General features: G+C 44.9%; 1 protein-coding gene across 2 annotated transcripts in view; it reads right to left on the reverse strand.

Annotated features, from left to right (window-relative positions):
• OTUD5 (OTU deubiquitinase 5) overlaps window positions 1-26,018 on the reverse strand; it is a 42,338-nt gene extending 16,320 nt beyond the window's left edge. Inside the window, exons 1-2 of one of the 2 annotated variants that reach the window (XM_081845224.1) lie at window positions 25,422-26,018; window positions 14,951-15,041 (exon numbers count right to left, since the gene is read on the reverse strand). In XM_081845224.1, coding sequence (XP_081701350.1) covers window positions 14,951-15,041; window positions 25,422-26,003 — 673 coding nt within the window. In that variant the 5' untranslated portion in view covers window positions 26,004-26,018. Of the gene's footprint in view, window positions 1-14,950; window positions 15,045-25,421 lie in introns of both variants that reach the window. The other variant, XM_081845223.1, reaches the window with a different exon arrangement.
• Between the last annotated feature and the right edge of the window lie 432 nt (window positions 26,019-26,450).

Raw genomic sequence — 26,450 nt, forward strand, 5'->3', positions numbered from 1 at the left:
CTCTTCCATTTCTGCAATTCTATGTAGGCATCCCCTTTTTCTTTAGCTCTGAGCTTCTGCGATTTGATATAGCAATGTTATGATAGAATGAGGACAGCTAGTGGCAGAATTTATAGCAAATTTATAGAAAATACGCTGACCATTTCCGTGAAAGTGTATAGAAAGACAACTTAAGCGTTAACCACATTTTGTATCTTTTTCACACAGAATTTCGCAATTGCCTTTCCTCCTCCCACAACCTTTACAGACCTATCCCCCCCCCTTGTTTTTTTGTCTGATTTCAAGGTTACAAATTTTGCAACACCCAGCTAAGAATGACGTCCCCTTCCAGCAGATTTCTGCCAGTTTGCCTAGCGTAGTGGTTTTCAAAACTTGTTCCAAGGAACCCTGGATTCCTTGGAAGCATATAAGCAGTTCCTCAGTGAGAAGATAGTAAGGGTGGACATGCTCTACAAAACAGCTTCACCACCATTTCAAATCCAATCACCCCTCTTTCAAAGTTTTAGCACCAAAACACGGAGCTTCTTGGTTCCTGGATGCTACTCCAAGGTAAGCAGACTTCAGACTTGCAGGTTCTACCTTGGTTTTTTTTACTAGGTCCCCCAGATGGAGCCTGGTACAAAAGAAATGCCTTTAAAACTTAACAGTTATGAGCCCATGACCCACAGGAATCTTCCTTCTCCTAACCCCTTGCATTATACATGGCCTAAGACTCAAAGACCTTGGTAATGCCCATTGGGATTTTTTTGTTACACCTTTTTTCCCCCCTCGTCAGCTAACTCCCATGCTATATACCACAATCTGCTTCTCAGAGACCCAACACATTTCAAAAGTGGTTTGCCTTATTGGAGAGGGGGCGGTTTCACTTTGTTTCGAAAAACACAAATTTAAACTGCCTTGGACACACAGAACTCACTGAACACTTCTTTGCATCCTGGCTCTTGAATTCTGTGCTAAAAACCCACCAAGTTGGACAAATGCAGAAGTCTGAGAGTTCTACACGTATCTTACACTGAAAACCTGAGTTTGCAAGGAGTTTGTCAGAAGTTAATACTCAGCAGTAAGGATTTCCTGTTTTTGTCAAAAAGTCATTGATTAAAAAAAAATCCATCATGCTTTCCACTTGCACCCCTGCTCCACCCACCAGTTCTGGCAGCTCCTGTTGCATGTTTTCCTTTGTTCGTGTGTATTCTTAAACACAGCCATGTTTCTGTTCCTCCTACAGCTGAGGAGAAAGGCCCATTCCAGAGAGAGTAAACGAAACCGAATCATGACAAGGAAACTGAAGAGCGGCCTTTGAAAAAAGAAATCAAAGGAAAATCATAGATTGTGCCCATGATCTCTTCTGCTACTGTAATGGCTTCAGGCCCATTTCCAGGACAAGAGGCCAGAGGTCGTATGTGTGTAAGAGAAAAGTAGTTCCATGCTCTGGGAGACTCCTATCCACCACAGAAGATGGGGTGGGAAATGGGGTGGGCATGTTGAGTTATAGCCAATATTTTTACTCAGAGTAAACCTACTGAACTCCTGCCAACTTGGCAGTTCGAAAGCACATCAAAGTGCAAGTAGATAAATAGGTACCACTCCGGTGGGAAGGTAAACGGCGTTTCTGTGCGCTGCTCTGGTTCGCTAGAAGTGGCTTAGTTATGCTGGCCACATGACCTGGAAGCTGTACGCTGGCTCCCTTGGCCAATAAAGCGAGATGAGCGCTGCAACCCCAGAGTCGGTCACGACTGGACCTAATGGTCAGGGGTCCCTTTACCTTTTTAAACCTACTGAAATTAATGGACCTAACTCAGCCATGTTTATTAATTTATTCGGTCTACTCTGAGTAAAAATGTAGTTGACTACCAGCCCCAGACAGCAAGTTTTAAAGTGACAAGGGCTCTGTTGAGATCTTCAGTAGAGCAGTGTCATGCATGAGTTGGGCTGAGTAGCTACAGGTATCCTCCTTCCCCCTCATTTCCCTACCAGCTTTCACCTTACAACTGGTTTCCCCCAGCATTTAGAAACTAACACCTTCTTGAGACTCTCTCCTTTTGAAAAACAAAGTGAGTCACCCAACCGAGTACGGAGGTCCTCAGACCCAGTCATGAAACGTTAGCATGGCGCCACACTGAAGGAAAGGGAGAAATCTGCACATATTTTGATAGAAACTGAAACTCTAGGTAACTTTTTAAAAAACCCAGTTCTTTGAAAGTGGAATTCCCAGTGGTATTTCCCACGCTCAAGTGCAAAGTGGCATTAGCCTCTTATAAAGGGCATTTATAAAAGCATTTATAAACTTCTTAATATTAAAAAAAAAACTATCTCTAAGTAATTCTACCTGTTTAACTGAACCTGCTGTTAGTCACCCTGAGCAACTCTGGAAGGGTGGGGCAGAACATTCTGGTAGGCAATGGGCTAAGTTGCAACTAAGACTGGGGGGCAATCACACTCCCCAATGGGCACAGCGTAATGTGAACAGGTGGTCTTTCGCCCCACTACAAGAATTTGGGTAAAGATACAGGTGGGCTTTTACTAACAGTGAGGTGTTGGTGCTACTTTGACTATCATTATTTACAGCTAGTGCTGTGTAGCTTGATCCTCTGCTTGCTTACACTGAGCTCAGCAGTGCAAGTCACTTTGGCTTGGACAAGATAAAGCAAATAGCAAATGTAATAAGTAACAACAACAAATAACCAACTCCAAAGCACACATAGATGCTCTGGAATCAACCTTTTAAAGTTGTGCAGACCGTTGAATTGACTAAGCAGCTGAGTTATGGTTTTGGGTACATTGGCAATGTTGGCTTGCATTTTTGTTTGGAAAACACCCCCCCATGAGGAATATGTAACTAATACATATCTCATCTGCTAAGAACAGACCTCCGGAACGAATTAAGTACTTAACCCAAGGTACCACTGTACTTAATTCGTTCCAGAGGTCCGTTCTTAACCTGAAACTGTTCTTAACCAGAAGCACCACTTTAGCTAATGGGGCCTCCTGCTGCTGCTGCGCCGCCGCTGCACAATTTCTGTTCTCATCCTGAAGCAAAGTTCTTAACCCGAGAAACTATTTCTGGGTTAGCAGAGTCTGTAACCTGAAGCGTCTGTAACCTGAAGCGTATGTAACCCAAGGTACCACTGTAGAAGGGAAGGAAATGGCCTGCTGTTCACCTCCCAGTGGGACTCACCTCCCTCCTATCTCACCCCAGGGCTTCTATAGAACCATCTTATGATTACAGCTTTGTCTAAAGAAACATTATGTCCCCCCCCCCATTTTACTGCAACTTAAAATAACCAAAAAACCAATACAGTAAGTTGTAGTCAGCCAAGTCCTACTTAGAGTAGACCCACTGAAATAAATAAACTTATGTCCATTAACTTCAATGAATAGGGCAAGCATGGCATACCACCCAAAGCTTACTGGCGTAATCTTATGAAAACTGCTGGGGGGGGGTCTGCTTGAAAAGTGGCATATAAATACCCTAAATAAATGGCCATAGTGAATCCACAACAGGGGTGAGGCTTCAGAGATCACTCTCTTAAATCACACTAGAACCTAGATCTCCCTAGCTCTCGGTTCTGTGCCAGCACATCAACTTCCTCTTTTCATTTAATCTCATTTCCAAAGAAAGGACAAGAGAAACCACAGAGCCTGTTGTGAAGACTTTGCCTCTGGTTGGATGTTCCTTTTTGACAGGAAAAAAAGACGAGCGCAAGAGAAGGGTGGAAGTGATGGCAAAACTGTCAATGGAAACAGTCAAGTTAAATGAGAACACTTTGTACCGCAGCAATGGATGGATGCAAGAATATGACGGCATGTCCCATCCTGTTACTTGTTTCCAGTTGGAGCATCAAGAATACCTCTAGCATAACATTGGTGGTGCTGGCTTTCCAATTGTCCATCCTAAAGGAGACCTGAATGCCAAATGTAGAAGCCTCTCTTGTTATATTGTGAGATGCTCTGAGGACTCTTTAAGCAGGATATTATTTGCTTAATAAAATAAATAAGAATGAGAAGAGATTGTAGGAAGTATGGGGCTCAGGGATCCATCTTGGGACCATTCCACACATTGCATGGAGCCAAAACTATTTTTTTTAAAAAAAGAACATTTATAAACCACTCAGTATTTTGTGTATTCCACTCAGTATTTATAAACCACTCATTTTTTTTTTCTGGGGGAACTCAGGGGTACTCATTATTGGCACCTTTTGTCCCACAAATATTAAAAGTATGGTACTTACTGTAACAACTCTATGCATGGTGAGTACTGGCACCTTATTTTCCTTAAAAAGCACTGTATCTATGTGTGTGTGCAATAACAATGAACTGCAGCGCATCATGACTCCCCAATTATAGTGCTGGTATGATAAATTGTTTTCAGCCATGCCACTGTGATCGTCATACTCTAAAGAGTACACTTAAAACAACTTAGGGCGCAATCCTCTGCACTCTTACATGAGAAGAGTCTCATTGTGCTCAGGTAGACATGTACAGATTTGCATTTCATCTATCCTTATATTTTGATTCTGCTTATAAATCAGAAGTTTCACAAGACATACAGATATACACCTCAAAAAAATGTGATGTGCAAAATGGTTATAGGAGCACAGAAGTCCCCAGTTCTGAAGCAGTGTCAAAAACCCATTTGGGTTTTCAAGCAGACACTGGTAAGTACATATTCCAAGATTTTGCTGAATGCCTAAAGACGAAGCATGCCAGAAAATAAAACCAAGGCCCAATCTAGACAGATCAAAGAAGCAACTCAGTTAAATGTGTTGTCAACTTCATACAGGGAAATCCCATTGGTGATAAATGGGACTCCACAGTGCCATCTGGTGTCAGTGTTATAATGCATATCAAGCGCTTTATCTTTACGAATGTAGCTGAGTCCCAAGATTCTCAGAAAGCCAACTACTGCGTCAGAATCCAGAATCTTTGTTAGTGTATGCTGATGATACGTTGCACATGAACAGTACAGAGCACATGAGGAGTAAACAGGCTCTGCCCAGATGAGCAGAGTGGACAGATAAGAAAGGGGAGAAGTAGCAAACACACTGACCTAAGCTATCCACCGGGGTTTTCTCAGAACAAAGTCCTAAACTCCACATCCAGGTTAATTCATAACACATGGGACATAGTGGGGAGGCCAAGTGTGAGGGGAAAAGCAAAGTTGAGGGGAACCAGATCGGAGAGTATGGGCATTGGCAAGAGTACAGACTCCAAGATATAGTGGCTAGCAACACAAAACAGATAACACTTATCTGGTGGGGGCAGAAAACACAATGGACTCAGAGGCTTCCGAGAATTCTGAACCCTCCTGTCCTTAGCACTGTGAATATCCAACCACACACCATACTAAGGTGGGACAGGGGACCATGAAAGGCTGTTGTTTTACAATACTAATTATGTGGAGTCCAATACAATACTATTTTTTGTGGAGTTTACAATACTAATTTTGTGGGCTGAGGTACTACACAAGATACAAAAAGCTTCCTTACAAATAAATAAATGAAAATTGCAGGTTCTTTGCAGGCTGAAGTCTCATCCAATATATTACATTCCATCCTTGCATGATCCATTGACAGAACTGCAGGACCAAGAATACAGCTATCCCCATACAGTTAACAGGGTACAGGGTGCCATCTTTGTGCAAACTGTATTGGCGCGAAACAGTCAAGTCCAACAAGTCAGCATGGATTTTCATCCCCAAGGTGAAACTTGTACAGTGAGGAATAGCTGCCTAGTGCTAAGCTTAATGTGAACGAGTGACTGTGTGAATGTACTGGTACATTCACAACCACCTGGCTCTTTCTCTGCTGCTACTGAGTTACCAGGAGCCAAGCCACAGTCCAATATGGGTGTATGGCTTATCTTTCCCAAACAAACCACTAGGATAATAAGACTAGGATAATAAGAACAAACCTGGGCTTCAGCTCATGGGGTATGTTTGGAGAGAATGAGGTCCACTTGCACTATTAGATTTCCCTCCTATCCTCCTCCATGCCCCCTAAACCTGTTCTAGGGGGTCTACCAAACACACTGAATAGTTTTAGGGGGTACAGTCATACCTCGGGTTGAAGTAGCTTCGGGATGAGTATTTCCGGTTGCGCGCTGCGGTGACCCAGAAGTAACAGAGTGCGTTACTTCCGGGTTTCACTGATCACGCATGCGCAGACGGTCAAAATGATGTCAGGCGCATGCGTGGAAGCGGCGAATCGCGACCCGCGCAGACGCGGGTTGCATTCGCTTCAGGATGAGAACGGGGCTCTGGAACAGATCCTGTTCGCATCCAGAGGTACCACTGTATGGGGGAGAAGTCCCATTGCTCAGGCAGATCTTGTTCTGTGCATGCAACAACTTTCATGAATCCCACCCACAGCTTGTTTGGAATGAGGCAACCCATGAGCCCAGGTTCAGAGGCAATACTAAATCGAAGCCATGGCTTAGTTCACAGTAGCACAGAAGGAGCAGTGGAGAAGTGAAGTGGCAATGCTTTTCTCACTGTGCACCATCATATTTGCTTATTTACACTAAGTCATAATTTAAGCTCAGAATTGCATGCAAAGCAGACCATTCTTTATTCAGTCTTTCGTAGTAACCTTCAGAAACAAGAAGAGGTAAACAAGGAAGCATTACTGATGCAAATACAGATTTGGAAATTATGTAGAATGAACAGGATGACCTCAAGCACTACAAATAAGGAAACAAAGTTCAGTAGGAGCAAGTGCAAGGCGCCAGACTCAAGGGACTAAGGGCAAGTATTTTATCTGGGGACCAAAAAAGGAGGAAGACAGATATTACAGGACCTTTGTAATTCATAAGACAAGGAAGAGCTGAAGCAGTGGGATAGCTGCATATAGCAGCAAACACAATTCTCAGGTACACTAGGCAAAGTTTCCTTGGTAAATATAAAGTAATATTTAATTATAGTTTATGCAGCACACTGGGATTTGCAATAGCATCCAGTATTGGTCACTTTGACTCACAAATTCATTCATTCATTCAAATCAAACCAAGTAGAAGGAAGGACAGCAAGAATGGCTGAAGAAAGAGAGAACTACTCGCACATGACCAGGTGGAAGAAAGCCTGATCTTTTAGTAAGAAAAGTAGATGGCAGGTCCCTCACACACCCTGCCCCCCATCCTAAATTGGTTTATGGCCAGAGCACAACAACTCCCCATGTTTGGGATCTGAACGATTTATCATTATGATGCTGTAACTATCCAGGAAAAAATTTGGGTCATGGTGGAAAACTTGCTTAACATTAGCACTGTATGTAAGATCAATGAAAAAGGAAGATTACTATTGAAAATTATTACAAAAAAGATGGGAAGGTTAAACAACAAGTGCCAAGTTATTATAAAAAAATTAATCCTATTATATGCTCTCATTTGACACACTGCAATCCTCTGGTTACACCACTTACAGGAAGACATCACTAGGCCAAAGAGGTTACAGAAAATGACAACTAAAATCATTGAGTGAAAGGCAGTGGCAAAACTTTCCTTTTGAAAAAAGGCTTAAGAGCTATTTAAGTTTACAGTACAAAAGTCAATGAATGACCAAAGGCTTTGTAAAATTATGAATTGTGTGAAGAAGGAAGAAAAATAAATTACTTTCTTGATATATCAACATTCCTATGTCCTTATTGGGAAGGCACTTGAAGGTTGCTGAACAGCACAAGCCAAAAGGGTCTTATTGTGCTCATGTCTGGTTTGTGGACTTCCCAGTGGCATCTTGTTGGTCACTGTGTTAACAGCATGCTGGATTAGAGGGCCTTCTTCAGTATGATGTACCAAGGTTTTTATGATGTTCTATGTTCTGGCATGGGCTCTGCTTCATCCAGATGTGATGGGGTTGTGTGTAAATAATAATCACCATCATATTTATTACCTGTCCTTTACCAGAAGGCCCTAGGGCAGGATACAAAAATCTAAAATACAGCATTAAAAACAATTTAAAACATGTGGCAGATGGGATGGGAAGTAATATGCAGCAGTATCGGCACACATGGATTAATCTGCTTTGGTGAAGACATCGGACTTGATTACTTTCAGATCTATTCCAGCGCTGTGATTCTATGGATATTGTTAAATCAACTGTAGCAAAACCCCACTAGCTTCACTACAAACTTAGTGTGATGAATCATGGCAAACACCAAGCTCATTTACACCTTTAAAGTGGATGCTAAATGGGATTTATGGGTGTCTATACATTCTTTTTGTCATTATACCGCATTATTTTGCACAGCTCTCCCACCACCAACACTCACTCAATGCACACATACAATACTGTCAAAAGTCAGTGGACTTCAAGCCAGCTCCAGGCCATTTATCACACAGCTCTACTTCTCTTAAAAATGCTGTGTCACAGGACAATTTGCAGAGTCATGTTTTCTCCAAGAGCTGTGGCCTGCTGAGTCAGTAAAGCTGGGTGTGTTAACACAAGGTTTCTGTGCCAAAGAAATGGGGTGTCTTATCTCTATCAGCAGCTGGAGGTGGAAGGTAAACCGCAAAACTTATGCTGACCCCTGCAGGGCATAGCTGAGCATAACTACCTACTTAGAAAGAAAATTAGAAGAAAGTCTGAAGTAGAAACAAACTGGTCAGGAGTTTAAAAGTTAGAGCTCCTTAGGCTCACACAAAATGGTCTGTGCTATTCCTGACAATTCCCTAATCCCTCATGTTCCATTCACAAGCTTCTTTTAAAACTCCTGCCTTTTTCAAAAGCTACTTGCCATGAAAGCACAAGTGTGGTGGGGTATGGAAGGGATGTGCCGTCCAAACCTTCACCCCCCCTAAAGGCTATACAGGCAGCACAAGAGATACCAGAACAATACAAGCACATTCAGCAACAATACCCACAATAGCATGATTTACTTCAGTGACCAAACTCGGATGGTTTTCTGGACTCCCGAACTTTTGGTCCAAAGATAATAATTTACTGCAAGTTTAGCTGTTTCTGGAGGAAAAGATGCTTTATATTTCCACCAGAACGGCTGTGCTGAGACACCACATCCCACTTAAGGTGCAGGAAGACATTGTGAAAGGAAGAACTGCAAACATCTGTAAGTTTTAATTTACAAAACAGCAGCAGCAACTGAAAACCTGAATGCACAAATGTAAACTATTTCATCTCTAACAGGAAGACTTGTAAGGGAAGAATTCAAAGTAGTGCTAAGGAGACCACTCTGTCAGTACAAGCATTTATGCTTGCCTGATGAAAGGATATCCCCTCTCCTCCACCTTCATGCAGTTCTGGGGGTTCTCTCAAAATTCAATCCAGCCCCTATTCAGCAAGCTCCCTAGGAATCCTTTTTGGATGCAAATCTTTCCCATCTGGACTCCCTACTTCATTGTGAGATGGGCAGCTATGACCCTTTTTGTTTCTTGAAATGTCTTTGCTTCCACCTTCACAAATACAGATAGGTAGCCGTGTTGGTCTGCCATAGTCAAAACAAAATAAAAAAATTCCTTCCAGTAGCACCTTAAAGACCAACTAAGTTAGTTCTTGGTATGAGCTTTCGTGTGCATGCACACTTCTTCAGATACGTATCTGAAGAAGTGTGCATGCACACGAAAGCTCATACCAAGAACTAACTTAGTTGGTCTTTAAGGTGCTACTGGAAGGAATTTTTTTATTTTGTTTTGACCTTCACAAATGTTAAGAATGCCTCGTTTTCAATTTGAAAATCAACAGAATACATTTTTTTAAAAAATAATGTATCAGTTTCAAGATGAGACAAGCTCCCTTTAGACCTCATGTGAGTAGCAGAGGAGGTTTCACAAGTTGATCTGCAGTGCTGTAGTCAATGTGGGAGGGGTCCATTACATAGGACCTTAATGTTCCCACTGTGTTCTCCAGTGCTGGCTGGGTAATGAATATGTGGTCATGACCTGTACAACCAGTCCTGGATGTTTTCTGTTTGGGTCTGGAATTGTAGGGAAGATGGAGGTTCGGACAGTGCACCCTCCTCCCATCATTCCTAATCACTGGCCTTGTCAGTTGGTGACAATGGGAGTTGGGAGTCCCACAAGATCTGTGTGGGAATGTTCTGGAGGGCCATAGGCTTTTCATTCCTGTTTTACACATTACGGCAGCATAGTGCGTAAAAAGGGAAAGGACCCCTGGATGGTTAAGTCCAGTCAAATTCAAATACTGGGTGTGGCGCTCATCTCCACTTTCTGGCCAAGGGAGTCGGCGTTTGTCCGCAGGCGGCTTTTCCGGGTCTTGTGGCCAGCATGACTAAACCACTTCTGGAGCACTGTGAGCCAGAGTGCACATAAACACTGTTTACCTTCCCGACACAGCAGTACCTACTTATCTACTCGCACTGGTATGCTTTCAGACTGCTAGGTTAGCAGGTGCTGGAATAGAGCAACAGGAGCTCACCCCGTTGCACAGATTTTAGCTGCCACCCTTACGATCGGCAAGCTCAAGAGCTCAGTGGTTTAGACCACAGTGCCACCCACATCCCCTAGCACAGTAGGACAAACTTATGGGGAATGAAGTAGTGCTATAGTATCCACAGCGCACCCAGTAAATGGGTATTATTAATGTTTGAAGTATGACTTCCCTTAAGACCAAGTAGGAATTAGCTTCCCCTCCCTGTCACACTGGTAATAGCTGGGGGGGGGGGATGTTGACCCTTCTTTTGCAATACCCAGCTTGTCTTACTTGCACAAATCACCTGGAGTTGTTTGGGGTTTTTGTTTTGCAGCCTGTCTCTTTTGGGGGATAATCCATAACACTAGGGCAGAGTGCATGTTCTGAATGAAAAAGTTCCAGGTTCAACCTGTGGCATCTCCAATTATAAAGGAAGTCAGGTAGCAGGAAGACCTCAGCTTGAGACTCTGGGAGCTGACTGACAAGAGTAGGCAACACTGCCAATGCTAACCAAACCAATGGCTTGATAGTAGAGAGTAAGTGGGTGAATGGGTGCCCTGGTCCTGTTTTGCGGCACAGCACTGAATTAATGGCCAGCTGACCCCCTTCCAACACTACGGCTATAATATACAAACGTATGTCAGCTGCCTGAAGGGTGCAACTGGTGTGGGACATGACAACTGACAAGTGCTCCTGAGCACCTGTTGCAGCAGCATCTGTTAAATCTGAATTTTCTAGCCTGGGGGTGGCTAACCTGCAGCCCTCCAGATGTTTTTGGACTACAACTCCCACAATCACTGCACACAGGCTATGCTGGTTGGGCCGGAGAGCCACTTCGTACACAATACAATTAGGAGGGTGGCATGGAGTGAAATATTCTTGCTAATTGCTCCCCAGCTTTGGGATCGCACTCCCTATAAAGCCGTCTTCTTCCCCAACATGATGCCCTCCAGAGGTTATGAACATCTTATTGTTATTATTATTATGTTCCATAAACCATAAATACACTAATGATGCTATATATTTTTGGAAAAAATGTAAGGAGCAGGGCTCCAATTACTTGACATATTTCTCCTTGCTATTCATGGTGACAGGCACCATCTCTTCTAGGTACAGATGAGGTTTTACTGAGAAAACTCAGATCCATGAGCTGCAAAGTGGTCAGAGCCCTCACCACTGCTATCTAGCAGGAAATGTCTTCTGGAGTCTACTTCTTGTAAGAGAGGCTGGGTCAGCGTCATTTCTCGAAAGTGCATGTCAGCTGCGGGGAAGACACTGAAGTGTTTCCTCTCCACCAAAGAGGAGTCCCCAGAATAGAAATTTCAAATTTCTACAAGAGCTGTGCTATGAATTCCAAGAGGGTTGCTTCAGAAACCATTTCGGATTTGTCTTAAGAATAGGAGATTCAATAATCCTCTTTTTGTAAACAACACACTATCTGGGTATATGACCATTTATAGAGTAACACAGAACACACACTGCTGCCTGGATGAACTTATTGTTTACATTTCTAGTGGAGGGATGGAGAGACCAAAAAGAAAGATGACAAGAACAAAGCTGTTAGCAGGAGAATGTACCATATTTTTCCATGTATAAGACAATGTTTATGCTATTTTTTAGTCGAAAATTGGGGCTCGTCTTATACAGGGATGATTAATGCACAGGGGTTAGGGCATCCTGGGCTCAGGTTCTGACATGGATGGCTCGGGATGGGTTCTGGCGCGAGTGGCCCAGACGGCCTGGGCTTGGTGGTGGCGGATCGGGGGGGGGGGGGGGAGCTTGCGATCACTGAAAAAAAACCACCTCAACAACTTTGCCCAACTTCCCTGACTGCCACTGATGTTTAAATATACGGTACAGTGGTACCTTGGGTTACAGATGCTTCAGGTTATGCAATTTCGGGTTGTGCACCGCGACGAATCTGGAAGTAGCGGAACGGGTTACTTCTGGGTTTCGGCGCTCACGCAGAAGCACTAAGACGCAGCACTGCGGGTTGCGAATGCTGCGGGTTGCAAACATGCCTCCCGCACGTATCACATTCGCAACCTGAGGTTCCACTGTACTAAATAAACCAGTGCTTTGAATATTTAAGAAAATACCAAAGTTGTTCTGTTTGACGTTTAAAATATTGATTTCTTAATTTTGGGTTCAAAAAAATATGGCCTATAATGCAGTTGCATGTACTTAGGGTTAGTTTCTGAAGGGGGTGAGGATTAAGGGTAGAATTCAATGCTCTCTTGCAAACATTCCATCTGTGTAAGGATTGCAGCTTGCCAAATGGGACACTTCCCCTCTCCTCTGAACTCACACTGTTCTGGGGGTACTCCTGACACCCCCCACAAGCCAATTTTAGGGGGTGAGGAGGGAGAAGAGGGAGGAAAGCCCCATTGCACAAACAGAAGTCTTTGTTCAGGGCTTTGCTGATGGGGCTCATTAGGTGAACCCCACTCTAAAGGTTTGAATGAATTGCTTTACAGAAAAGGTGGACTTTCAGGAGAGACGTGCAAGAGGAAGGTATTTTGTGATGGTGTTCCAGACACAAGGACCAACAAAAGGGAAAGGAGTAGCTTTGCTGAAAGGAGGCCTTCAGGCAATTGTGGGAGACAAGAGGTTATGGAAAAGAGCATATTGTCCAACAAGAGTGGTGAATTATTTTGGCAGCAGAAATCTGGACAGAGGCAAGAGGAATAAGCTAAGACACAGGAAGGCTAGAGAGAGGAAAGTTGCAAGCGCCAATAAGGAAGATGACCGGAGAATGAACTAGAGCTTTAGTCAAGAGGATGGAGATTGAGAAGTATAATTTTCACAATGCAGCCCCGGCAAAACTGATAAGGTTGGATGACAGATTGAATATGGGGTAGCAAATGTACATGGAGTAAGCTAATGCTTCTTGCCAAATCAACAGGATCAAGGGATAAAGAACAATCAATGAGAGGATAGCCTGGGAAGAAAGTTGAGAAGCTTAGTTTTGAACATACTGAGTTTGAGAGAGAGGTAGAACAATCAGATAGGCAGGATCAGAGGGAACGGGAAAGCTCTCAAGTGGAGACGTAGACCGAGGGGTCATGTTTTAAATGAGCCTTCCCCAACCAGGTTCCTTCTAGATGCTGTGGCTAACTGTCAAGTAGGGCTGGGTTATATATCGATATATTGTCCAAAACCAGTTTGAAGTCTCTATCATGGTATCAGTTTCATAATTTTTGACCTGGCAATATATTACAAATCGTGGGAAAATCACAATGTGGGACAAACAATGAAGCCAGCTAATGCCTCTACATAGCTCCATCCTTAATTCAAACATTGTGATATATTGATATATTACAATTTTTAGCGGGTGATATACCACAGTGTTGAAAACCAGGTATCACCCAGCCCTACTCCCAAGGATGGTGGGAGGTGCAATCCAAACATCTGGAGGGCACCAACTTGGGAAAGGTTGCTTTAACAGGTGAATTTTTGATACTCTATTTCAGCTTACTTGCTTCCAAAATTATTATTATTATTATTTTGCTGATAAAGAGCGAGCTTCAACTCAAAAGGCACTGGGACTACTGCTTCTGTAATATATTCAGTTTTGTACCTTATAACCATTACAACAGGTTGCATCCAACTAAGTCATACTCAAGAGTAAACCCACTGAAATCAGTGGATGTAAAATTAATCAAGACCATAAATTTTAATGGAGTGAATTGAATGCTGTTGATGCACAAGCAGAACCACTAGGGCTAAGAGCTTCCAGCAAACTCCCCCTGCCCCGGGTCCTATGCTCACCCACAAAATCAGCTCTAAGGGGTTGGGACAGATTCTGCAAGCACATCAGGGGAAATGCCCCACTGTGCAAGTGGAAGTCTGCTTGCGTAATGGTGGATGCCCCAATGGGTCAACTCTGACTGTAACTTAGCTTGCTACAACCCTACTTTTTATTTTCACTAATGGGCAACGCCCTATGATGTGCTATGCATGCAGTGATAAGAGAGCTCCTTTCTCCTCTTTGCCCAGTACTCATGAGACAGCACAAAAAGGAGCAGGCAAGGAAAAAATATTATAAAGACACCATTAACTCTGCCCTCACTGGTGCATTCTTGGGTCCCAGTTCCACTTCCTGCCTCTGGCTAGTAGACTACTGCCTGCTCAGCCTGAAAACACTGTAAACTGAGATGGGGGGGGGGGAAATGAAGCAGGGAAAAGGAGTGTAAAGGGAAGCAGCAACCAGGTCAAAGAAATGGAAGCATCCTTGGGAGGCGGAGACGTCTGCTTCCTGCCATCTTCAGCAATGAAGGTGCCAGTGGGTCCCCATGCCTGATCATCTTATGCCTACTGGGCGCCAGGATTTGTCCTCCCACCGCAGGCAACCCAATATTAGTCAGCAAGTACTAAATATTACACCAAAGTCAACGATCAAATCTAAATACTGGTATCTGGTGTCAGATGTAAAATACTATACCCAATATTCTGCAAATATGCAATCTTAACATTTGCAGGAGGAGAACTTTTGAGGACGGGGATTTGTTTCAGCTCTAGTGCCGCCTGCTGTCCAATCTCTAAAAGGAAGACCCGTCAGCAGGCAGGACTTACCCACAGCCCGGAACAAGCAGGCCCCATCTTCCTTCATCTGTTTTATGATGAACCCTTTCTTCTCTCTCAGCGCCTTCTCGAACCTGTGTTCCTGCTGGTGACAGGAGGGGCAGATGTCAGCAAGTTAGACGGCAACCCCATCCCCCAAACCAGAAAGGGTGACATAACCTACTCTTTCTCCAGTTCCCCATATGGCAACCCAAACACAACTGGAATAGAAAGGGTTACTCCCATGCATGGCTCCACTGTGCCCCCTAGAGGCTGATCCATGCAAAGAGGTGGCCATTATTATAGTCCCTGGGCTTATGGGATCCCAACAGTGATCCAACCATGGCAGTTTTAATGCGGGATGGTACTGGACTTCCATGCCCACAACACAGTCATAGGAGAAGTCTCAGCAACTTCTGCAAGCTCATTTGGCACAAGGCTCTCATCTAGCTCTCATCCTGAGAAATATACATTTGGCAATATGTCTACAACATGTGCAAATGCTGTGTGTTTTAAGATGAGCATTACAATATCATGTTTGGTTACACAAATGCCCCTTCCACATTTCCATACTCAAGATGCCCCACACACCTATGATCCAATCTCAGTGCTCTTCACCAAAAATGCATCGACTACAAGAGTAAGGAAAATACATTATTTTAATATCTCATCCCAGTTTTGTTACTGTTTGCTTTGAAAATTAATAAAAAATCCATGTAAAAACCCAAGGAGGGTCTTCCTCACAGTGCCAGACAGGAAGCAGTATTTGTGCAAACTGCTTCATTACTGAATCAAGATTAAAGATATTTAATTCCTCACTACAAAGCTTTACAGACTTGGCCTTACAGTATGAAAGTTGTAAGTTTTATGAAGGAAGAACCTATGCCCCAAGATGTGTTGAGCTGTAATAAATATTAAAAACACTCTTTTCAGAACTAGCTTCTCTCTTTTTTGGCATTCTATTAGGTCGGATCTGACTGTATGTATGTAAACAGCAGACAAGCAGCTGCATTTAGCCAGGAGGGTAAATCTAGAATTCCGCATTACAACCAATACTCCCAAGAATGCTGGGCAAGAACTACTTATTTCAATGGGCTGGCTCAGGAGAAGGACCACTGAATCTTAGAAGGCTTAATACTAATCTCCTTCAACAACTTACACAAGAGCAGCTCAGAACTTGTCAGAACTTCCAAAGAAAAATACACTTGTGTTTTCTGGCTCAAATGATTGTGCTGCCATCTTCTGGCAACAAGTGGACATGCATGCCCATAGGCTGCCAAGTTGTTCTTCCATAGTTCCCCTTCTTAGCAAAGCTCAGCCTTCCTTGTCCCTATTATCACATTTTCTATACATAAATTGAATAACTGGTGTGAGGAGAACCATTAGATCTGTGGTATCTGGGGTTCTGGAAAAAGACAAGGAACATGTGCTGTGTGATGCTCTTTCCAAACATTTTGTACAGGGCAGACAATATACCGGTACTTGGTCATCTGGATCAACTTGACGGTATGCAGAAAATCAAAGAGCAAGGGAACAAAAAGAGCATCAAACGGAACAAACTCCCCATGAATTTCACAGACAGGTAATGTAAAGCAGGCAAGCATTTTCACCTCCTTATTACAATGGAGTCTGGAGACAGTATTTTGACTGAGACTGCTTGTGACGTTATGGATGAGACTAATTTTGAACTAAAATGTCCAAGCTCATAGCTTATTCTATTAACTGCTGCACTAGCAGTCCAGGTCTAACCCCCTCTCCCAACTCCACACACCCCAACAACCTATACAGTGCAAATCATAGTGAGCAGATTTATTAAATGATTCATAAAATATCTTTCAGGGCAACATTGTCTTGCATAAATAGAAAGCTGCCTAGATTGTCCCAGTACCCATAATACACTTTTGTATCTTTGGGAGTGGGGCTACAACTGCTTTAGCTCATTTTTCGTACCAACCACCACGCTGGAAATTTTCACAATGACACTTTTATAACCAAGTGTTCCAAATTTGTCAGGCGCCAGGTGCATTTTGTACCTTGCTATCGGTCACTTGTGACCAAGTGAAGAAGTCGGCGCTAGGATGGCGCCTGATGTCTCCATGTGGAGGGGCATGTCTGGGGATCCTTGGCTCTTGCCTGTTTTCACACCCTAACAGCACATCCTTTAGAATTCTATTCGTGATATTTTATCTGCCAAGCAGAACAAATATCAGGAACCAAAAAGTTGCATTGAAAAATACAACTTTCAAACCATCTGGTCCCAAAATGGCAACTAGACGTTCTGGTGACTGTAACCCTGGTTTAAGGAGCCATTTGGTGCCTAGATTATATATCTAAGTTTCTAACACTGTTTACAACCTATGTTACTGCCTAGAAAACTGGGTTGAGCCATAAGCAGAACATTTTAATGTTATTTTAAATGGTTTTAAAAATACACACATGCAAACTACCCTGAGATCATTTATGAGGGCTTAAAAATTGAATAAATACATAAACTATCTCAGAGTTCTGACAAACGTATAGGCTATTTCACAACAGCTGCACAGAGAAATGTTGCTACTTTCAGACAGGGTAATGAAAGATGCAGCTCAACAGGTTGCACACAGCATGCTCATTATGTGAGCATGAAAATCGCTGAAAATTTTCAAATTTAATTACCTCAATTACAGGAACTAAGACATACTTTAAAAAAAACAAAGAAAAGAAAAATAAACTTCATTTAACAGAAACTAAATCTCTGTCTTCACAACTATGAGGGCTGAATGAGTTGTTTTTTCCTTCCAGTGAAAGTTCAGATTCTTAGGATTGTAGAAGATATTCTGACCTTGGTAATCCAGACCACAACCTCTTCCCCAGTTTAGGACAACAATGACCTTCACAAAACTTTTGCAGACAACTGCTAGTGTACACAGACAACTGAATGATGAACTTCTTGCAACTTGGAAATATTTAGACAAGTATATATCTTAGAGACCTGAAAAGCATTCTACCACCAAAATCTAGCAGCACAGTAATAATAAATATGTTGAACTATGCAGAAAAAGAGACACAACCCCAAATTTTCCAGTACAGGGACTATTTTAGACTTCTCCATTCTGAATTTCACAATAGCACCTGCTCATTCACACCACACAGTGCATGTGTACTCCTCCCGCCCCCACGATCTATGTAAGGCATATTTACAGAATCAGGCAACAGCTGCTCCCTATTTCTTACTAAGCAGGTGGAACACACTTCTTTCATTGACTAACAGAAATAATATGAACATCATATGCGGCCCCAAAAGCTCTTCCATAAAAGCTTTTCTGAACAAAACAAACTCTCATTTTCTGTCCTTCCTTCCAGTGGTTGTTTTTCACTCTGGCTAAATTATGTTTGCTATTCTTTTAAAAAAGCTCTCCTCACCCCACCTTTTCCTTTGCATGAGTTCACAGTTAAAATGGGTAGAGAATTTGATTTTCTGCTGAGACTATTTAGGAATGAATGCCTAGAGTATTTCAGACTCCTGAGCTCTCAGCCCTCACCTATGGATGATTCACTTCAGCTACCTGCCGTGTTTTGGAAGTGTGTCTATTAATCACCCACTTCCTCTGATGAACAACAGTCCCACATCGCTTCAACACACTAATAAACCTGACCAACAAGTCCTCAACTTCAGAGTCTTTGCATATCCAGTTATAGTTCCCAGGCATGTGCCTACTCCATGTTTTAAGGATATACAACTGCCTTTCACAATTATGTGGAACACTGGCAAAACTCAGCAACCACAGTCTCAGAATGAATTCTCAGAACAAAGCTAACACCTTGCCAGTCTCCCATTCATTTCAATTGTTGCCATTTCTGTCCAGATACCGCCCAAGCAAGTTCAAATTTCCTATGTGCACTCTTCTATACAGCACTTTAAAGTGCATCCTATTACATTAATGGACTAGGGACAATGTTTTGCCATGTTGTTTGACCTATATATTTCTTTTTAAAAAACATAGCTGGCCGAGGGGGCCAACCCAGATCAGGAATGGCATAGGGAAGGGAAGGCTTTAAGTTTTTCTGGCTGCCACAGTTCCAGTCAGAAGAACTGGGCTACACCTTTCTGCTATTTGTCAAAAAAAGAAGCAAGCTTCTACACCAGTTATTTGAAAAAAAAACACCAACGAAACAAAAAACACCCAAGGCAAAATCACGAGCCTTATGCCTACTTTGGCCCTGAATTCAGAACATTGGAGCAATGAGAGGAATTCAGTGATTACCATGGAACTTTATTTGTCTTGGAGACGTGACAGAATCTGACCATCTTCATGTCACATATTCCCCACACAGAAAGTATTTTCATGTAGGAAGAAACAATTATAAAACCCACTAACATATATTGCATGGTGATAGTAAACACATAACACACACACACACACACACAGAGAGAGAGAGAGAGAGAGAGAGAGAGACTACATTCACACATTGTGCCAAACCATGGTTTTGTATGGTATGAATGAGCCTAACCTCCTCCCAAGCTCATACTCCCTTCCCTTCCCTTCTGTGTAGCCTGGAGGAGGTATTGTCAAGCTGAACTCTTTCTCCTAGGTGCGGGGGGGGGGGGGAGAGATTGGGAGAGGCAAAGTGCAAATCTGGGAGGAGGTAGGTTAATTCACATCTCATAACTAAATAAATGTACATGCTAGAAAGCACCAACTGGCTCATAAAACAAATGCGTTCAGCTACCGCACTTAATTATCTACTATACTCAAGGACTTTATATCTAGAAGACAAGTTATCTGTGGATTGAACCTGGAACCTTCTGCATGCAAAGAAGAAGCTCTACCACTGAGCTCTGGCTGTCCCCCAATCATGCAAACTTCTCATATAGGCTTGCATTTGGAGGCTAGGATTCACCAAGCAGGGAATTATTTTCAAGTGACTATGACACACAGACCAAACCCCACTCTTTAACCATCTTTCGCACCCTCCTCCTCAACAACATAGCATTCAAATAACTCTTTATCCACAGCTATTGTGCGCTCACCACACGACAGTCACGTACTATGACAGCTTGGTGTGTTAGTGCACATGCACAAGCTGACCTTCAGAACCTTGCACACAAGTCACACTGTAGAGAAAAAGAAACTCCCTGAACCTGTAGGTGTGAACATCTTTGCTGGACATGCAAGAGCAAGATAGTTGGGACAACTAGGTGAGGGCAAACACTTCTTTCTACAAAGTGGTGCACCATGTTAAGATGGAATCTGACTAAGTACTGCAGCAATTAAGTGTCCTGAGATGTTTAAGGCTCTATAGGTCAAAACCAGGCATAGGCAAACTCCGGTCCTCCAGATGTTTTGGAACTACGATACCCATCTTCCCTAGCTAACAGTACCAGTGGTCAGGGATTATGGGAATTGTAGTCTCAAAACATCTGGAGGGCCGGAGTTTGCCTATGCCTGGTCAAAACCAACACTTTCAATTGGGCCCAGAAACTAATTGGCAGTCCATTAGTCAGGCCAGGATCAGACCTTGCCCCGGTGGGCCATTTGGCTGCAGCTACACATATAACACAATGCAGTAATTTAACCTAGAGGTTACCAGAGCATAGACAACAGAAGTTAGGCTACTCCTGTCCAGATAGGGGCACAGCTGGGCCATCAACCGAAGCTGATAGAAGACATTACACACCACTGAGGCCACCTGAGACTCAAGCAACAGCAATGGATTCAGATGTATGCCTTCAAGGAAGGTTGCCTTCAGTGCTACTAGGTAGGCTTGATGGTGAGCCCTCAACAGTGTTGGACTGCATTCATTTCCTCCATTTGTATTTGAGCAGCCTCCGAGATTGTTTCCTTGCCCTAAGCTAGAGTATACCAGGGAGCCAAACAGGCAAGGCACTCAGAGGTGATCATGTCAATGGCCAGCCATTTGGCTGTTCCAGAGGTCGGCCAGGACTTCAATGGGACCACCAGTCATATCAGCTGGAAAATCTCCCACAGCTGTTTGGAAACCCATTCTATCCATCAGTCTCTAAGAGCAAACCATCCTAGTAAGTACCACATCTCTGTAGAGCAGAAAAGATGATCAAAGCCTAAATCTCAACAGGAAGTGATTTGACCATGACAAGGGACTGATGTCAATATCTCCTACTTTCAGATCACCATCTTCCTTCCTAGTTGAGAAAACAAGGTCCAGAGTGTGGCAGGCCACATGCGTTGGGCCGATGGCATTTTTAGACAGCCCCATGGTTCTCATGGCAGCCATGAAGTCCTAAGTCACCCCAGAGTTGCCTTGGCATGGATGTTGATGTCCCCCAGAACCAATAGTCTGGGAGTTCTCAACACTGCCACTGCCACTAGCTCTGTCAGGGAGACTGGAGTGCAGCAAGGCAGGCAGTAAACTAGCAGAATCCCTCATCTGTCACAATTGCTCAATGCTGGGAACACACACTCTAGATCCCTCCCCCAACTGGACAGAAACAGAGAGAATGAATTTCTACAGCAACTCCCTGACCCTTAAGTTTGCCCTGATACTGCACAGAGTATCCAGATGGGCACAGCTGGGTGAGACCAACTCACCCACCCAGGCTCTCAGTGATACAGAGCAGATTGGCCTCCTCATCCATAAGCAGATCATGAGAGGTCATATTCAGAGCCAACTTGGTATTCAGCAACAGCAGCCACAGACTTGAGGGGTAGCTGATAGGACAACTGCAATTCCCAAGGTTGGAGGAGGGACTGGAAGATGCTGTCTGCTGAGCTTGGGCAGGTTGCAAAAACAGTGTACAGTGGTGCCCCGCAAGATGAACGCCTTGCAAGACGGAAAACCCGCTAGACGAAAGGGTTTTCCATTTTGGAGGCGCTTCGCAAAACGAATTTCCCTATGGGCTTGCTTCGCAAGACGAAAATGTCTTGCGAGTTCCTGCGGGTTTTCCCCCCTTTCCCCCCCTTTTCCTAAGCCGCTTATCAGCTGATCCGTTGATAAGCCGCTTAACAGCTGATCGCTAAAAGCTGCTAAACCGCTAATAGCGCTAATCCACTAAGCTGTCAATGGGCTTGCTTCGCAAGACGAAAAAACCGCTGTACGAAGAGCCTCACGGAACGGATTAATTTTGTCTTGCGAGGCACCACTGTATCTAGGAACTAATTGCAGTATATGGCCTCAAGAACTATGTGTGATGCAGGCCTCCCTCTGAAATTATCTCCTCTCATGTGTCCCATCACAACTGCTAGCCGACCCACTGGGGGAAATGTTAGGAGCAATGCCTAATCGATACAGCAAAAGCACTGCCAAAAGCACTCACAGCGGCTGTTCTGTAGCATAGAACTCCTTTCCCTGGAGAGTTAGAATGAAAGTGTTTTCCAGAGCAAGGGTGAATTACTCACGTATGCCCATTTATCATTTGATGTGTGGGTCTACCACCACAGATCAATTGTCACAAAACTTAGCTTTCTAACCCACTGAAGTAGCCTCAGACACAACACTTCAAATGAGGCAGTGCACACCATGAGGTCATTAAGAGACACACCCCCATGTGATTCCACCTCAGACTTGCTATTTGATAGGTCTGTCCTGAAACCATTTTGCCCCTGCCCCACCCAACACTGCACATTTCTACACTACTCACAGTTGTTGCTGACATCCTAGTCATGGGCATGCATCATAAGGAAATATGATAACTAGGTTGGGGTTGTCAACATAAAGCAGCTGGTGTGAGGTGCCAAGCTGGCCCTTGTCATTATTTAACTGAATCATATAGATAGATTTTCTGTAAATATTTGTAATAGCTTTCGATTTGACATTTTTTATAGAAATTACTTGCTCTGAGCATTTGGGTATGCAACATAAACATTTACCAATAAAACAAACATAATCTGGCTTCTTTTTCAGAACACAAAATGCTGTAGCTTTCCGAAGCAATTTGCTTAGCTGCCCTATTCTTAAATATAAGATTTTCCCCACTGCCCAGTATTCAGGCCAAATCCATCATGCTGCAATTTAAAACAGCTGCATTCCTTTTTCCTCTATAGCAGTGGGAAATGGTTTTTCACTCACTTTATTGCTGCATCTGGCAGAATCTTAAGCTAAATTCCAAACCATCAAGAATTCTGTTTCAACCATTTGACATCTGGATTTTACATCACTCCCCACCCCCCAAAACCAGGATGGTGGTGCTAGCTAGCTAGCTATTCCAAGTCTGCCTACGATCATTTGCCACGTTAATTGCAGACTCAACGTCCACTTCTAGACTGGACTGCCAGGTCAAAATGTTTAGAAGACACTGAAAAGGCAATCTAGAGTATGTCCCAGAATCCTCTGCAGCACACATGGTTTTTGTGGCCAATATATAGATGTAGAAAGTGTTTTCTGAAGATAAGAAAACTTGAAGAGGTTTGCTGAAGAACTGCCGGGGGGGGGGGAGCCTGTGGCCCTCCTGATGTTGGATTCCAAATCCCATAAGCAAGGTCAGAGGTCAGGAAAGATGGGAGCTGTAGTTCAGCAGCATCTGGAAGGATCACAGGTTAGCCACCCCAGCAGTAACTATCTCAAGCTAGCTTACAAAAGCATTTTTCTGCAGGGGGCCTGAGAGAGAATTCACTTGTTTTCAGCTGCTCTTAAAGTCATCTGAAATATTTTCCTTCTTCCCTCCCTCCCTGCAAGCTTGGGATCATGTCCTTGTGGGATACAGCAGTAGCTTAATATAAAGGACAATCTGCTTCTGAGTAGACCAAGAGGTTCCCTTTCCTATAATAGTTTACTAACAGGATCAGAACACCCAATATTAGCCATCAATAAATGACAGTTTGCTGCAGACAACAATGTCCTAAGCCATACGTAATAGTGAGACCAAACTAGGAGTGATCTAGGAACCTACCTGCATGAAATAGCCACAGACCTACATGGGGGTGGGTGGGTGCTCAAACCTCTGTGATCATGCACCAAATCCAGTCTCCAACTTTCCAAATAAAGGTTCTCTGTAGGAAGTCCAGAAGTCAGTCCTGTGCTCAAGACCCTAGAGAACCACTGCCAGTCCAAGGAAACAATACTGGGCTGGATGGGCTGACTTAATACAAGTCAGTTTCATGTATCTGCATGCCACTCTTGCAGAAAACCTTATTTCTTCCAGCACACATATTTCCTCAGCCTGCCAGTTCTCAAAACAGACTCTTCTCCCCATAGCTATTCATCTCCCAAATGTCTTTACAAACAAAACTGTAATCAAGCATAGAGACCCACCAACCCCTCATGCCACTACTTTTGTTGTCTTCTAAATTGGACCCTCTCCACACCTACTCTATCACTTTGGAGCTAAGCAAATCCAATTTCTTTACAGAGACAAGTTTCTCTCGAGCAAAGATCCCACCCCTTTCTGAATGTAATACTTCCATTTTTAGTATCAAAAGGTTGTCTGGAGTCACAGGATGGAAGATGCCATTTCTATACACACAAAGGCCTCATCAATCCTTCCTTCTCAAAGATGACCTCAGGTGTCACATCTACAAGCTAAAAGGCAATGTAACCCAACAGAGAATAATTCTTTGGTTCCCTTTTGTATTCCATACCATATCCAGACCCAGTATTCATTCCAGTGTTTCTACCTACAACTATAAAACAAGGGTTCCTGTTTTAACTCACAGCATTGAACTGAAAGATTTCCTGTAACCTTTCCTCAAAGAGAGATCCCCATCTCTCTCTTGTCCCCTAAGGTAACTTCATATTCTATGTGGGGCTGATGTGCTATGTCATTTTCTTTTCAAATGATGCCGAAACCCTTCTGCATCAATCGGTACAGATAAGCAAAATATTTCCCCTCACACCCATTCCCTTTATTTCTCCCACCTGGCTCCATGACATTGTCCCACCCTTCAGTAATAGTTAAAAATCTTACAATTGCCAGAGCAAGCCTCCCCCCTTTTTCAACCAAAGGGCGATCTTTTCTCTATTAAACAGCTAGGCACCAATAACGCCACATAAAAGGGATTCTGCTTTCTTCTGCGGGAGGCCTCACAATTTAATATGTCACATTCCTGCCAACACAGTGAATCTGCACACTTCTTCTTTTTTACAAAGGATACCAGAAACCAAACATTACTGGAGAGACAGCTCCCCTCTTTTCAATGGGAGCCTTTCAGATTCTGCTTTCATCTGCTCCTAGGGATAACTTCAAACAAATCTAGCCCAAGTGATCCTGCAGGAACCCTCAACTGCGAACCACCCTGGGAGCAGCATGGCCAGTTGTACTACGCTTTGCTGTGTACCCATTATATAGCTAAGACATATTTCAGTGGGAGGGCGCAAAACGCGTGCATCACGCGAGGTAAATTAAACAATTAAACCATGCACTCCCGGTGGCCGGACTCCTCCGGCTGTGGGGCAAGAGGGAAGCGTGCAGCCCAGCATGAAACGAAGGTGTCAAGCAGCAAGCACGCCCCCCCCCTAAAAGCGCGCGGGCTCCATAGGCCTCCGACAGGGTTAAGGACCCCGCCGTCCGCTCCCCACCCCCACGAGGTACCTGCTCCACGGTGGCCGGGTCCATGCTCTCGATGCGGGCCGCCGCGGTCTCGTACTCGTCCTCACTGTTGTAGCCGGCGCCGGCCTCATCCTGCTCGGGGCTGTTGCCTCCCGCTCCCCCGGGCCCCGCGGCTCCCAGCCCGCCGCCGGACCCTCCGCGCCGCCGCCTCTTGCTGTACCCGGGGCCGGAGCAGCAGCCGCCCCCGACCCCGCCCCGCGCCTCGGCCACTCCGGGGTCCAGCAGCCCGAGGCCGGGCCCGTCGCCGCCGGCTCCGACGCCCGGGTTGGGCGGCGGGGGGGACCCGGCGGGGGGCAGCCCCCAGCGGGGCGGCGGAGGCGGCGGCGAGGCCCGGGGACGCGCGCCGCCGCGCCCCGAGTGCGGGTCGCCGGGGCCCACGCCTCCCCCGACGCCTCCGCCGGGGCCTCGCGGGTGCGAGTCGGAGCCCGAGCAGCCTCGCGGGTCCGGGCCTCCCACGCCGCCGGGGCCGCCGGGACCCCCCGGGCCGCCCCCTCGGGAGCCAGGCTGGTCCCTATCGCCGTCCCCCGCGGCCGGGCAGGCCTTCTTCTTGGGCAGGATAGTCATGGCGAGGGCGGGAAGGGCCCGGAGACCGGCGGGGAGGAAGGTGCGAGGGGGCGGGCGGGGGGCTCGGACAGGTCAAGGGTCCGGGCGGGGAGGAGAAAGCGGCGCCCGGGAGAGAGGAGCGCGTGAGGGGAGGCGGAGGGCCGCGCGCCGGGGACGGCGAGGGCCAAGGGGGCCCCGCAGGTTACCCGGATGAGGAGGGCGAAGAAACAGGGTTACCCGGATGGAGAGGGCTCGGCGGGGGAGGGGGAGGAAGGGCGGCCGGCAGCGGGAAGCGGGGGGCTCGCTCTCTGAGGGGAGCGGGGAAGGCGGCGGCAAATGCCCGGATGGCCAGATCAACCGCGGCGCATCGCTTCCCCGCCGCCGCCGCCGCCGCCGCGTAGGGAGCGCGCCCGTCAGTTCCCCGCCAGGCGCCGGAGCTTCTCCCGAGGAGCCCACACCAGCCGGGTC

The sequence above is a fragment of the Podarcis erhardii genome (genome assembly GCF_964252035.2).
Source record: "Podarcis erhardii genome assembly, chromosome: 17".
Taxonomy (NCBI): domain Eukaryota; kingdom Metazoa; phylum Chordata; class Lepidosauria; order Squamata; family Lacertidae; genus Podarcis; species Podarcis erhardii.